The sequence below is a fragment of the Budorcas taxicolor genome, chromosome 7 (genome assembly GCF_023091745.1).
Source record: "Budorcas taxicolor isolate Tak-1 chromosome 7, Takin1.1, whole genome shotgun sequence".
NCBI classification, from domain to species: Eukaryota; Metazoa; Chordata; class Mammalia; order Artiodactyla; family Bovidae; genus Budorcas; species Budorcas taxicolor.
Window position 1 is genome coordinate 71,291,056 of NC_068916.1, and position 15,207 is coordinate 71,306,262.

General features: G+C 49.0%; 1 protein-coding gene and 1 non-coding gene across 2 annotated transcripts; one reads left to right on the forward strand and one right to left on the reverse strand.

Annotated features, from left to right (window-relative positions):
• Window positions 1-2,354: 2,354 nt before the first annotated feature.
• C1QTNF2 (C1q and TNF related 2) lies at window positions 2,355-6,790 on the reverse strand. The gene is made up of 2 exons (XM_052644027.1): window positions 6,526-6,790; window positions 2,355-3,123 (listed from the first exon to the last, which is right to left on the reverse strand). The coding sequence occupies exons 1-2, from the start codon at window positions 6,767-6,769 to the stop codon at window positions 2,510-2,512; spliced, it is 858 nt and encodes a 285-aa protein (XP_052499987.1). The 5' UTR covers window positions 6,770-6,790; the 3' UTR covers window positions 2,355-2,509.
• Window positions 6,791-13,755: 6,965 nt separating this feature from the next.
• Window positions 13,756-13,858, forward strand: LOC128051861 (U6 spliceosomal RNA). The gene has a single exon (XR_008199780.1). It is a non-coding gene; the product is annotated as a U6 spliceosomal RNA (small nuclear RNA).
• Window positions 13,859-15,207: the final 1,349 nt, after the last annotated feature.

Sequence of the window (15,207 nt, forward strand, 5' to 3'; positions counted from 1 at the left end):
AAAGCCCCTGATGCTGGGAAGGATTGAAGGCAGGAGGAGAAGGGGACGACAGAGGATGAGACGGTTGGACGGCATCACCGACTCGATGGACATGAATTTGAGCAAGTTCCAGGAGTTGGAGATGGACAGGGAGGCCTGGCGTGCTGCAGTCCATGGGGTCGCAAAGAGTCGGACACGACTGAGTAACTGAACTAAACTGCACTGAGTTCTGGGTCTTCCTCAGTGCCTAAAGCATAAAGGCCTAAAGACAGTTGCTGTTTGCCGAGTCCCACAGGAAGCAGCCAGACTCAGAGGAGGGGCTGGTGCCCCAGGATGTCTGGGACAGGCCACCTCCTTGGAACACCTTCCTCAACTGGGCTTGCATCCTGCATCACCTGATGGAGGACTCCAAGTCCTCATGACACCTAGGAGGCAGGCGCTCTCAGAAGTGTTAGGGGTACATCAGCCCTCATCCTTGCTATCAGAGACCCCTCAGCTGTGTCACCTGCTTCTGTCCACTTGCCACAAACCCAGCAATCCTATCTCACCCTTTCCAGCAGCCCTGGGCCACATCCAAGGAAGACGAGACCCTGGCCCTTTGGTCCTACAAGGCTTCTGTGCGTCTCCGCCCCACCCCCACAAAGAGTGCTGAGTGATCCTCATCATCCCTACCACCCTTTCTGGGGGTTTCCCGGCAGGCTGTTAATGGGACATGGGTTTAGGTCAGGCCCAGAAGTGGCAACTATGGACCTTTGGGGCCCTGCCCACCTTTTATCAGGCTGGATTTATTACCCAGGCTTCACAGGATTGTCACCTGCCTTCAAATATCTGCAACCCTAAAGGGAGAGGAAGTGGCTAAAGATGCTCTTTTAAAAAGAGTAAAAGAAAGAAAGACAAAAGAATTGTTCATAGACAAAGATGCTTCTTGAGCTCAGAAGCTGGCTCTTTTTTACAGGGAGCTGGGGAGGGTCCCAACCACATACTAATCTACTTGGGCCCCAAACCCTCCCCGGCCCATAGGTTTTATACATCAAAGAGAATGGAATTAAAGCGAACTCCATTTTGTTCATGGATGGGTCCACTCCTTCCAGGACTACTCCAGGCCGTGTTTCCTGTCCCCGAGGGTCCCCCTGGTCCCACTTTTCCAGCCTCAGTCAGTCAGCACAATCTGCTAGCACTGCGGCTCCATCAGAAGATCCTCTCTAGTAATCGACCTGGGAGGGAAGGGGGCCTTCTCAGCACCAGCCTCTCAGATCCCTGCACGCTGGAAACCCCTGGGCTGAGGGCAAGATTTGTCTATAGGCTCCTCACGTCTGCCCCGTGGTTCTCAGGCAGGCTGGCATGCCCCGTGTACCCCACTGAGGGAGAAGTGGGCCTGGGGGTGAATTGTAACTGATAATGAAGCACTTAAGGATGACGTTGACTTGACTCATGCCTGGAACAGACTCAAGGTCATCCCTATCTGACCGCCGTGTTCACTCATGCTTTCTCGAGCAGAATGAACTCTTTGCTGTGGCCTGTGAGGTTCCGAATAAACTTCCGGCCTCGCATCTCTTGTCCTTGTCTCCTTTCTCACTCACTCATCCCTCTGGCCTTCAGCTGGTTCCTCGGATAGGCCAAGCTCTTTCCTGCAGCGGGGCAACTCCTTCTGCCAGGACGCCCCTCCCCCATTTTGTCTTGCTATAGCTCGAGCTTCAGGGCCTAGCTTAAAAATTAACCTCTTTCTGTACTGATGTGGAGGGGACTTCAGATTGCCTTGAGGAGTTGGGGAGCTGGTGATATTCTGTACTTGATCTACACGAAGGTGACAAGGTTTGCGAATACATGAAAATTCACTGAGCTGTCCATTTAAGATTTGTAGACTTCATGTGAGTGCTAAGTCTCTTCAGTCGTGTCCGACTCTTTGTGACCCCATGGACTGTAGCCCACCAGGCTCCTCTGTCCATGGGATTCTCCAGGCAAGAACACTGGAGTGGGTTGGCATACTCTCCTCCAGGGGATCTTCCTGACCTAGGGATCAAACCCGGTCCCCTGCATTGCAGGCAGATTCTTCACCGCCTGAGCCACCAGGGAAGCCCAGATTTTATGCAAATAAACCCCAAAAGACAATATCTTAAAAAAACCAGTTTCACCCACTTCCCTGTCTCCTGTTCTTCTATGACGCTCCACCTCCACCGCGGCAGGTGCCTTCCCATCCTGGTAGAATTATTACACTATTTGTTGTTTTGTTTGTAAATTGTTTCTCCCATTAGAATGTAAGCCCCATGAGGAGAGAACCTTTCTCTGTCTTGTTCACTGAGCTACCTTCTGGAGTGTAGCGCAGCGCCTTTCTCATCAGGCCTATTAAGAAAATTAGCAAATGGATAGATGGAAGAATGAATAAAAAGGCTTGGATTTAATGACGGAGGAAAAAAGGGTGGAGGAGGTCGGCCTGAGGTTAGATGCTCCTGACTTCCAGCTCCCAACAGTTTAGGGGTCTTGTGCTGGAAGCCCGTGTCCAGGAGCAGCTGGGAGACGAGCACCGTCCTGTCTACACCTCGCTGGGGCTGTCCTGGTCGGCGTAGATGAGGAAGCCCGTGAAGAGGCTGTCGGTCCAGTACGGGTCGTAGAAGAGCCCATTCTGCTCAGAGTAGAAGATCTGCAGCCAGACCTCGTCCCCCTGCCTGAGCGCCAGGATGGTGGAGCCCGAGGCCACGTCGTGGTTGCCCGTGTTGGCGTCGAAGGTCCGGATGCGATACTGGCCGTTGTGCACCAGGCCGATCGCCAGATGCTTGTTGGCCAGCGTGATGTCGTAGGTGAAGTAGTAGATGCCCGGCACGCCGCAGACGAACTTGCCACTGGAAGCGTTGTAGTGTCCGCCCTCGTTCATTAGTATCTTGTCGAATTTGATGGGCAGCCGCTCCCGCGGATAGCTCTTGGTCACTGCCACGGAGAAGGCCGACTTGGCGTGGGTGCTGCCGCAGCTGCAGGGCCCCGGGAGGCCCGGCTCCCCTTTCTTGCCCTTGGGCCCCTTCTTGCCTGGTATGCCATGCTTGCCCGGGGCACCGCTGACCCCTTTGGGGCCACGTGGGCCGGCCCGCCCAATGGCCCCGGCTTTGCCCTTCGGGCCTGGCTTCCCCCGATTACCCGTCCGGCCAGGTGAACCTGGAAGACAGAACAGCTGGTCTTATGGAGGGGGCCGCAGAGAACCAGGCAGAGGGCTCGCTTTGGCTTTCCATCCTTGGAACACAAGGCTTTGGGTAAAGGAAAGAACACAGTCTGTGCAGTCACGCAGAAATGGATGCAAATCATGATATTACCAGGGGCATTTCTCCCATCTTATCTGGAAAGTGGGAATGGTAATATGCACCTTCCAGAATCATGTGGATTGGGGCAAAGATGACTTGTCACAATTCATGCCCTTCCCTTGTCCTGCCTTTGAAGGAAGAGTCTGGTTTGTCTGCCAGGTCAGCCCTTCCCCAGGCTGTGCTAATAATGGGTTGAGACAAGAATTGTAAGAAGCCTCTTGACTTCAAAGCATTGACCTTAGTGAAATGCTTGACCAGTGCCCGAGATCCCTGCCCATGTGGGCAAGGGTTTTTACAGCAGCATTGCTTACAATAACAAAAACTAGGAACAATTAAATGCCTATCCAAAGGGAGATGATGAGAAAAATTATGGTCCATCCCTTATATGCAATTCTCTGCAGGAGTTTTGAAAAAAAAAAAAGACACAGATTTATATGTACCATATGAAAACTTCTCTAAAATATACTGTTAAGTGGAAAAAGAAGGTGGCAGAAGCTCTTTTTTGTTCAAAAGAAACCACAATGCCCGTTACTTTGCACATTTGAGTGCCTGGCACCTAGTAACCATCGCTAGATGTATACACTTGGTGTATCCTGCAGAACATTTCCATGGTAATGTGTGCCTACAGAACACCTCTGGGTTTTTAATTCCCATATTCTAATAATGTACATTTCTCTCAACACAGTATTTTTGGCTGATGATTATATAAAAACATTTATATTTCTGTCCCCTAAACTCAATACATTTTACATTTTAAACAAAATGTACAGGTAACTGGAGTCATATCCAAACACAATGGTTAATTGAAACAGTTGGCAGGCTGGCAGAGCTGGGGGGTGGGCAGATGTTTTGGAAAGCATGTTTATGCTAAGTTGTGTCTGACTTTTTGAGATCCTTTGGACTATAGCCTGCCAGGCTCCTCTGTCCATGGGGATTCTCCAGGCAAGAATATTAGAGTGGGTTTCCAGACCCTCCTCCAGGGGATCTTCCCAATCCAGGGACTGAATCTGGGTCTCCTGTGTCTCCTGCATTGCCAGTGTATTCTTACCTGCTGCTGCTGCTGCTAAGTCGCTTCGGTCGTGTCTGACTCTGTGCAACCCCATAGACGGCAGCCCACCAGGCTCCCCCATCCCTGAGATTCTCCAGGCAAGAACACTGGAGTGGGTTGCCATTTCCTTCTCCAATGCATGAAAGTGAAAAGTGAAAGTGAAGTCATTTAGTCGTGTCCGACTCTTAGCAACCCCATGGACTGCAGCCCACAGGCTGCTCTGTCCATGGGATTTTCAAGGCAAGAGTACTGGAGTGGGGTGCCATTGCCTTCTCCCTTACCTGCTGAGCCATCAGGGAAACATGCTGGATGTCAAGCACGTTAAGAAGCCTGTGGCTGGAGGTTGCCAGGTGTAAGCAGTGTCTTAGCATCACTGCACACAAAGCAAGGGTCTGTTAACCACCCTATGAACTAGGTGATCAGCAAGTAATGCTGCAGATATTTTACATCCTAACAAGGTGCTTTGCTTCTCATATGTATATATGCAGGCCTTTTTGTGTGTGGGTGGTTTAGAGTTTTGGGTTAATGTGTAATGCATTTAAATTTTTCCTATTTTAAGTAATTGGGAAATAAATTCCCAAACAGCATTTTCTCACTGAACATCTAGTTTTCAGGAACAGATTGCTTATGTTAAGTACTTGGCAACGTTTGGTATTAGTATGCTGCTGCTAAGTTGCTTCAGTCGTGTCGGACTCTGTGCAATCTCGTAGATGGCAGCCCATCAGGCTCCCCCATCCCTGGGATTCTCCAGGCAAGAACACTGAAGTGGGTTGCCATTTCCTTCTCCAATGCATGAAAGTGAAAAGTGAAAGTGAAGTCGCTCAGTGGTGTCTGACCCTCAGCGACCCCATGGACTGCAGCCCACCAGGCTCCTTCGCCCATGGGATTTTCCAGGCAAGAGTACTGGAGTGGGGTGCCATTGCCTTCTCCATTGGTATTAGTATGCTGCTGCTGCTGCTAAGTCACTTCAGTCGTGTCCGACTCTGTGCGACCCCATAGATGGCAGCCCACCAGGCTCCCCCGTCCCTGGGATTCTCCAGGCAGGAACACTGGAGTGGGTTGCCATTTCCTTCTCCAATGCATGAAAGTGGAAAGTGAAAATTGAAAGTGAAGTTGCTCAGTCGTGTCCGACTCTTAGCGATCCCATGGACTGCAGCCTACCAGGCTCCTCCATCCATGGGATTTTCCAGGCAAGAGTACTAGAGTGGGGTGCCACTGCCTTCTCCTGGTATTAGTATACATATATGTAAATACACAGAAAGGGACCAGGAAAGACATGCATTAACTGGTTGATAGTGCTAACCTTTGTAGGATGACAGGAGGATGCTGAGGTGGAGTGGACAGTCTCCAATGGGTCTATTGTCTGCCTGGCACCCCTTCCTTTGGAAAACTGCTGTTCACTGCTTAATGTGGTCCTAGTGAGGCTGTCAACCACAGTGATCAACTGCCCTCACCACACACACAACGTACACTCACACTCAGGTGTGGGCACTTGACCCAGTCCTGGCGAATGGTGGTACCTCACCTCTATGGTCAAAGTGATTGGTTCAGAATGAATATGTGATCAAGAAGAATCAGTCATCCTGAGAATTGCTCTATGGATCAAATGGGCATTTCATAAATTCCAACCTTTGTGAGAACCAAGCCAATATACATAGAAGCAAAGCCTTGACAATATTTGAGCTCCTGGATGCAGCTATTCCTGAAGCTTGGCTCTTGGACTTTCTGGTTGTATGAGCCAATAAACTCCATTTGGGGCTATAAATTGGGTTTCTTTTTTAATTTTTATTTATTTAAATTGGGTTTCTGTCTCTTGCAACCTAGAGAGTTCTGAATACTATTTCAGGAGACTAGCTTAAAGTCACTGAGCAAATCAACAGTGCAGATGGGCAGGAACAGAAAATCTAAGGCTCACTGTTCCTTTTTAGAGAATACACCATTTTTTTTTAATTAAAAAAATTTTTTTGGCTGTGCTGTGCAATATAGGGGATCTTAGTTCCCCAACCAGGGATTGAACTCATGCCCCCTGAAGTGGAAAGTCCTGAACACTGGACTGCCGGGTAATTCCTACTCTGTTGTTTAGAGAGACATTAGTTTGGTTTATAAGGCAATAAGATTCAAATATATTAGTTTTCCTAACTTTGCAAACCCCTTTTGAGTCAGATGTTATCAACAGGTGGGAACAGGAGGGACAGGGACTGGGCTTCTTACCTTCCTCTCCGCTCTCCCCTCGGTCCCCGTCCTGGCCATCCTGGCCATCTTTGCCTGGAAAGCCCATTCTTCCCACCATTCCTGAGGGCCCTGGGGGTCCTGGGGGGCCGGGTGGACCCTGGGGGCCAGGCATGCTGCAGATGAGTTGAGGGGAGCCCTTCTGGAAGTCTCTGCGGGCGAAGGCAGCCAGCAGTGGGTCGGCCGCACAAGGAAGGGCACAGGCCAGGAGCACCCAGGGGATCATGGTGGCCACCTGTGGGAGGCAAGAGAGCTGTGAGTAGGTGAGTCTGGCCAAGGAGCTAACTGGAGGTCAGTCGTCCAGAGAAGGAGAGGGCACCTGGGAGAGACAGGGTTATACCTCTGCTCCTCCCTCCCTCTCACATCACATGCAAGTAGCCGGACAGTGCTCCCACACCTGGACGTCTCTGGATGAGCCAGGTCATGGACTCAGAATACACTTTGGAGGGGTCCTGGATGGGGGAGGTACTCATCCTCACATCCTCGTGCTCTGGAGTGGCAGGACAGCCCAGTGACCGCTGATGGGGATGAGCTGTGGATGGAGAGACTCGATCCATGGTTTCATTCAAATATGTGGTCTGAATGGAAAGTTACAAGGGCAGAGACACTTCAGACTGTTGGTGGTGATTTGTAACTCTGCTAGAGGATTCGGGGCAGCACATTAGCAGGTAAGAAGTGAGGCATCAGTTCCTAGTGTTGGTGCCACAAGCCTGAACAGCACTGGCAGACGATGGGCACAGCTCTTCTGCCGAGGGCTCCCTGTGTACCAGGCCTGGGCCAGGAGCTTTCCACACGGTACTTAATCTCATAGCATCCTAACCAAATAGCTATGAGGAGGAAAGGGAGTTCAGAGAAGTTCACAAGGTGACTAAGGCAGGCAATTAGCGTGGCAGGGCTGGGATTTGAATGAGGCCATGAAGATCCAGAGCTCGTGTGCTTTGCTCCAGGCTACACTGTTTTTGTTTTCATTTAAAGAATAATAAAAATGATATACTCACATTGTTATAAAGTCAAATAATAACATAAAGCTTATAATGAAAAACCGCGTGTGATCTTCAGCCCTACCCATCCTCCACATCAACCCTCCCCCCTCCCCTAAACGCTTTTGGCTATTTCTTCTGGAATTTATTGACATTAAAAGATAATATGCTTATGTAGCTTCTTTTTATCTGTTTTAAAGTTGTTTGTTGTTTTCTTTTTTTTTTTTTTTGTACTGTGCTGTACAGCATGCAGGATTCTAGTTCCCTCACCAGGGATTGAACCTGTGCCCCTTGCAGTGAAAGCTCAGAGTCCCAGTCACTGAACCACCAGGCAGGTCCCACCAATTTCAGACATTGCCTTTTGAATTCCTATTATGACAGATGAGGATTCAGCCCTCTTGCATCACTCAAGGACCCTGTTTTCTCCCTCATGCTGTTTAAACATAATTTTTGACTAAACCAAAATTCACTCTTATATTCACTATTATAACTAAGTTTACTGCTAAGCTAAGCACCATACTATAATTATACTTCCTTTGTTATATACATTTTTCTTACTGGAGATATTAATAATTTTATTTGCTTAGTTTTCTACATCACTAATTTGTACATTATCAAATATATCAGATAATTTACCTCTCCCAATTATTTTCCTGAAGACATAAGTCCCAGAGCCCTCTCTCCTTCCATTCCAACTGTGTACACACTTTACAGCCCAGGACTTTCCTTTATAACCATCATGGTGATTCTCTTTGTCTCTCTCCTGTGTTTTATCTCCTGCTTTACAAATCCATGCCTTCCTTTTATTTTACTTTTTTTCACTCTCTCATTTTGGTGGCACATATCCTACAATAGCTTCCTGGATAAGAAGTGTGGGATGTAATTTTGGGGGACACTTTGCAAGTCTCAGTAAGTCTTAATTTCATGCCATGTTCTTAAGGCTGGGGCAGTGGCGACATGATCACACCAGAGACCAGAGTGTTACATGACCAGAGATTATCTACCCCAGCCCCTCTCTGGGAAGATGCCAAAGCAAAGGCCCAGAGCAGAAATAAGCCACTTGTTCAAGATCTCTCAGCAAACTGCCTCCGTCACTTTGCAACCAATAGCCTCTCTCCTAGGAATGAAACCAGGAGGGAGACTATTCTAAGCAAGACTTCCTGCCTCTAGGATGGGCTCTGAAGTGGTAGCTGGCTTTATGAATTTAGGTAAGCCCTCTTCCCTCTCTGGGCCTCAGTTTCTACACCCTGGAACATAAGGGATTGGAGGATTTCCCTGGTGGTCCAGTGGTTAAGAGTCTGCCTGCCAAAGCAGGGGACATGGGTTCAACCCTTGGTCTAGGAAGACTCTACATGCCATAGGGTAACTACGCCCGTGGGCCACAGCTACTGAGACTGGCCGCTAGAGCTTTCGAGCAGCGACTGCTGAGCCCACGTGCCACAGCTACTGAAGCCGGCACGCCCTAGATCCCATGTCCGAAAACATGATAAGCCAGAAAATGCAAAGCCTGTGTACCAAGGAGGTGACCTTCCTAGACACCCTGGGGGACCAGCCCTTCCTCTTCCTGTGTGACTCGGCAAACACCATCTGTCTTTAGGCCTTCCTGCTTTAATCACTGAGGAAGACCCAGAACTCAGTGCATCTCTCTGAAATAAAATTGTCCTTGGCCCCAGGTCTTTTCTCATAAGGGACACACTTCAAAAGGCACAACTAGAGAAAGTCCACACTCAGCCATGAAGACTCAGCACAGCCAAAACTAAAAATAAAAAAATTTAAAAATCTACCAAAAATAAGGGGTTGGTTTCCACACTCGAGTGTGTATCAGACTCAACTGGAGGGCTTGTCTAAACCCAGATTTCTGGGCCCAACCCCTAGAGTTTGCGGTTCAGTAGGTCTGCGTTGAGGCTGGAGGATTTGAGGTACTTTGAGGAATGCTGAAGCTGGTGGTCCAGGGACCCATTTGACTGCAACTTGGGCTTCCCAGGTGGCGCTAGTGGTAAATAACCCACCAGCCAAGGCAGGAGACACCAGAGACATGGGTTTGATCCCTGGTCAGGACAATTCTCTGGAGGAAGGCACGGCAACCCACTCCAGTATTCTTTCCTGGAGAATCCCTTGGACCAAGGAGTGTGACAGGCTACAGTCCATGGGGGGTCATAAGAGTTGGACACGACTGAAGCAGCTCCGGGAGTTGGTGATGGACAGGGAGGCCTGGCGTGCTGCGATTCATGGGATTGCAAAGAGTTGGACATGACTGAGCGACTGAACTGAACTGAACTGAACTGAAGCAGCTTAGCACACACACAGACTAGATGATTTCTAAGGCCCTTTCACCTCTGATGCTGACTGAGACTCTTAGGCTCTACTCTGCCCTCTCTTAACAGATGCAAAGCCTTGCTGGCTTCTCTGTTCCCACATAACCTTCGACCACTTCACCAGAGCCTTCAAGCACGAGAGGGCTTCCTGCAGCCGTACGGCTGGCAGTAAAGCTGAAGCACTGCTCAGGTCTCACCGTCAAGGCTCACACTTCCCTCCTGGGCCCTCAGCCTCCCTTCACATCCAGCTTTGCCCGGGGCCTGGGAGCCTGTCCAGACCTCTACGCTGGCTCTGGACACAGGCTGACTCTGTCCCTCCTCCTGTCCCCTCCAAATCTTTAACCCTGGGAACACATGAAGAGGAGAGAAGACCAGGCCTCCCCTGCCAGGAAGAGGAGTGGAGCTGGTGCTGGGACTTGGGGAGCTGGTGAAGTTTTAGCTCTGTGCTCACCAACCTGGTGACTTTGCACCAGTCACTTTCCTTCTCTGGACCTCAGAGAAGAAATGTCACAGAAGTGTCCCTGGCCAGGGAGAGATGATTTAGTATCAGACACTGCCTTAAATAACATGTGGTAATAAAGTTATTATCTTTTCAATTTCTATAATCCTAATTAAGTAAAGAAAAAAGGTTTTAGTTTGCTGACTATATCTTTCATGTCATGTCTCCATACCCCTTCCTAATATCCCTTTTCAGTAAAGAACACTGTCATCTGTGGCAGTGCACACCCATTCTTACGAAATTTTGTGTCATTTGGAAACCTTGGAGACCCTCAGACAGGACTATGGTGCCAGATACCCTGGGACAGAGCATCTGCTGGGGTGTAAGGAAGGACTGTGGCCCGATGTGAGGAAAGGGACTCAACAAGGCGCAAGACAGCTCTGGGGATCTAGTCCTTTGGAGAGGATGCAAAGAAAGACTTAGTGGGTGATAGAAAGAGTGTGTTAAAAATCCATATTTTCATCTGGGCACCAGGACATACGTGAGAACATATTGTATGCTCAATCGAGGGGTCAGGCCAAAGTGAAGAACTGACAAAGGAGGAGCTTTTTTGGTTGTTTTGTATTTAAAGTTCTTTTTCTTTTTTATTTAGTTACTTAGTTTTGGCTGCAATGGGTCTTCATTGCTATGCACAGGCTTACTGTAGTCACAGCGAGCCAGGACTACCCTCTAGTTGCAGTTCACAGGCTTCTCATTGTGATGGCTTCTCTTGTTGTGGAGCAGGTTCATGACTTGTGGCTCTAGAGTACATGCTCAGTAGCTGTGGTGTAGGAGCTTAGCTGCCCCATGGCATGAGGGATATTCCTGAACCAGGGATCAATCCTGTGACCCCTGCATTGACAAGCAGACTCTTAACCACTGAACCACCAGGGAAATCCAAAGGAATAGTTTTGAGAGCTCATTCCATGACTCTGGGCACTCTTGGATTTTAAAAGGCAAGCTTTGGGATTCCCTGGTGGTCTAGTGGCTAAGATATTATTTTCCCAATGCAGGGGACCCAGGTTGGATCCCTGGTCAGGGAACTAGATCCCACATGCTGCAGCCAAGAGTTCACATACTGCAACTAAAGATTCCGCATGCCACAACAAAGACCTGGAACAACCAAATAAGTAAATATTTTTTTTTTTAAGTGAGGCTGGGAGGGGGAGAGCTGTGGACATGCATCTGAGGACTGCATGCCAAGTTGGCCGCTGGGAGAGCAGCTGCCTGCCGAATGGAATGAGGAAGAGAGCTCTCTGGGGCACAGGGAGGGAGCAGACTGCCTTCTCACCCTCCTTGGTACACGGAAGGTACCAGACATTGTGCAGTAGGAGCCAGCCTGGGCCAGAGGGACCAGGACAGGAAGTGAGGGGCCCAGCAGGGATAATCATGCAGGGTTATCTGGAAATGAGAAGCCTGGACTTGCCTGCAAAATGAAAGTGTGATGGACTGCTTCACAGTTGTTACAGTCAGAGGGCTTAACTTGGGAACGCCCACAGAAGGTACCCCAAGAAAGAGACATCATCTGTGTCTGCCGGGTCCAGGGGAGCTTAGCCTTATCTCAGCCATGAAACAGGAACCATCTGTCCAATTACTGCTTCTTCTTCTCCTTCCTTCAACCTGGAAAGAGGTGAGCTAAGGTGTCCCAGCCAGCATCGCAGCTGCACTGTGGGACAGGAGGAAGCCTCACCTTTGAATGATGATTGAAGAGCAGATTACCTGGGAGTAGACTGCCAGGGGGAGCACCTTTGAAGAGGAAAAGTTAAAATTTTACCTCTTTCTCCTTCTGCCTCTGTAACTCAGCTTGTTCCTTGCAAAGTCTAGATCATGTAGGTCTCAGAAAGTGGGGACTCACAATACTAGGAACTGGAGCTTATCTCACTCACCCTTGTCCTGCTCTTTGCAATCGCCCTAACCCCTGCAAACCCGAAAACCCGCTTAATCACGCCTGTCCATGTATAAAAACCTCTGTAACCCCTTTGTTTGGGGCTCAAAGCTTGGAGTGTTAACTCCTCTGGGCCCTCCAGCATAATAAACCTGAGTTCTCCAACTCTCCAGTGTGGTGCTTGGTTTCTTGAGTACTGGTTTCTACAACACCTTCACTGGCTAAATTATAAAGGGGCATGAGTGCTAAGTTGCTTCCATTGTGTCTGACTCTTTGACCCTATAGACTGGAGCCCTTCAGGCTCCTCTGTCCATGGGAGTCTTCAGGCAAGAATACTCGAGTGGGTTGCTATGCCCTCCTCCAAGAGATCTTCCGACCCCGGGGATCAAACTCTTCTGTCTCCTGGATTGCCAGGCGGGTTCTTTACCACAAGCGCCACCTGGGAAGCCCTACAGAGGAGCTTTATAGTACCTAAGAATATTGGAGTGGGTTGCCATTTCCTTTTCCAGGGCATCTCCCTGACCCAGGGATTAAATCTGGGTCTCCTGCATTGCAGGCAGGTTCCATACCATCTGAGCTATAGGGAAATCCCTATAAAAGAGCAGAGGGAGGCAAAAATTAAGCTGCAGTTTAATTAAGCTGCTGTCTTCTGGTGTCTCCTGTGCTCACCATGGGCCGTGTAGTTAGTGGTAGAGACGGGAGGCAGACTTAGGAAACGTGGTGGAAGCTTACATGTTTGATGCACTTTTGGAAAACTGTGTCCTAGATTCCCCAGGCTCCAGGAATCTCCATCTCTTTCCCTTGTCTGCTTGACGAGAGTCTTGCAAAACTAGTCTTAGTGTTACTTGTGAGCTGGGACACATCTGGGACCCCAGAAGAGAAACCCACTTCTCAAAGCAGATTTGAAATAATTTGGAAAGTTACAACCTGCAAATATTTTGGATGAGGGAAGGAGGGAAGGAGGAAAGAAGGAAGGAAGCAGGTGGGAGCAAGTCTTCCAGGCAGATGAGAGTCCGCAAGACAGGCAGGAAAGAGAGAAGGCAAGAGGAGAGAGAGAGAACGGTGAAAGGGGAACCCTGTGCTTCGGATTGGCTCCCCTGTTGCTTCTCATCTCTACTCTGGACACACAAACCTGGCAAGAGGGAGCAGGGTCCGCGCTCTCCAGCCTCTGTGGACAGCAGGGGATCTGGCTCAGTGAAGCTGGCCCAGGGCAGGCCCCAGGGGCTGGGTGGAGGCGTGGGGCTCTGGAACTCGAAGGGAGGAAGGGATTTCTCTGAGCTGGAGCCTGAAGGTTCCTGCAGCTCCAGCCAGCAACTGTTTTGGAAATAGAGGCGGGGAGACTAGGTTCTGACTCCAAACCCAGAGGGAGGGAGAGGAGAGTTTCCTTCCCTCTGGGGCCCCTCCAAAATAACCAGCTCTACACAGCCCTGCTCCCAGCCTACTCTCCACACCACAGTGGTGAAAAAATTAGGGGTGAGTGCGTGGAGAATGGACAAGTGCCCAGGCATCCAGACAAGTGAACTCTTGCTGAGTTTTAAAAATAAATTTAGGTGCTCGCTTTGGCAGCAAATATACTAAAATTGGAACTATAGGGAGAAGATTAGCATGGCCCCTGCATAAGGATGACATGCAAATCTGTGAAGCGTTCCCTATTTTGAAAAATAGATAGCCAGTGGGAATTTACTGTATGACACAGGGAGCTCAACCCAGTGCTCTGTGACAAGCTAGAGGGGAGGGATGGGGTGGGAGGCGGGAGGGAGGTTCAAGAGGGAGGGGACATACGTATACCTATGGCTGATTCATGTTGATGCATGGCAGAAACTAACACAACATTGTAAAGCAGTTATCCTCCAATGAAAAATAAAATGTATTTAAAAAATTTAGAATTACAAACTTGAGGAGAGCCCCAAGGGACCATCCAATCCAACCTGATTGGTTACAGAGAGGGAAACTGAGAGGCAAACTGACTTAACTGGACCCCTAAAAAGTTCCTGGCACTGTTCAAAGCTCTTTACTGGAATTATTTTATTTGAAGTTTACAATAAGCCCTACAAGGCAGTAAACTTACTGTCTCATTTTTCATCGGAAGAAACAGAGGCTCTGAGAAGTGAAATGATTTACCCCAAATCACACAATTTGAGTTCTGGGGAGCATATTTGAACCCAAGTCTGACACGCTCTGGAGACGATGTGTAATGTACTACACCTTGTTCCCTTCTCTGCTATTTTTTTCCCCCTCTCTGATTTATAGAAGAGGAAACTGAACTCAGAGAGGCGAATTTGCTCGTGTTTATACAACTAGTTCATGGCAGAAGTTATATTTGAATTTGGGTTTGGCTGACCCTAATGCCCAAATGCTTTCCATTATGTCAGCATTTCTTAGATTTTTCTTCCTAAATATCCCAGATCATAGCAGAGACCTTAAAGCATAGGCCAAAGCCATGCACAGCAATAGAGAAACTTCTTTGATATCCTTTTATTATCTCATGACACACATGCCAAACATACACATATATATATAAAATACATGATTTGGAAAATGTAAAAGTGATGCTTTTTCTCCCTCAGGATATTTGAGATTGACATTTGAGGGAAACTCCTGTCCTCTGAGAGGCCCATACGTGGCTTAGCCAAGGTGATTAGGAGCAGTCTCCTAAGCCCTGACATCCCACCATTGAGATGCCCCTTTGGAATGTCAATGGGGTATTCCCAGGGGCTGAACCCAAAGCACCTCCCCCCAAGCACCATCAGCTCATTCCTGGCTTAGAGCTGGCCAGTGTCTCCGCCCAGGTCTCTTGCTCCCCTGATGGCCATTCACCTGCCCAAGCCAGAGGGGTCATTTACAAATGTAACTTAGCCACGTCACGTTCTAGACAGTCTTACTCCAGTGGCTGCTGGCTGCAAAGAGCAAATACTGGAACCCCTGATGCGGAACTAAAGGAAATGGCTCCCTGCTTCCATCCTAACCCAGGCTAGTCCCCTCTCTTCCTACACTCCCCTCCCCTTC

Bases quoted from the DNA above. Each gene is read 5' to 3' on its own strand.
- C1QTNF2 (XM_052644027.1), bottom strand. From the start codon at position 6,769: ATGATCCCCTGGGTGCTCCTGGCCTGTGCCCTTCCTTGTGCGGCCGAC. The intron at 3,124-6,525 runs GTAAGAAGCCCA...TCTGTCTTCCAG, and splicing joins AGGGGAGAGCGGAGAGGAAG to GTTCACCTGGCCGGACGGGT.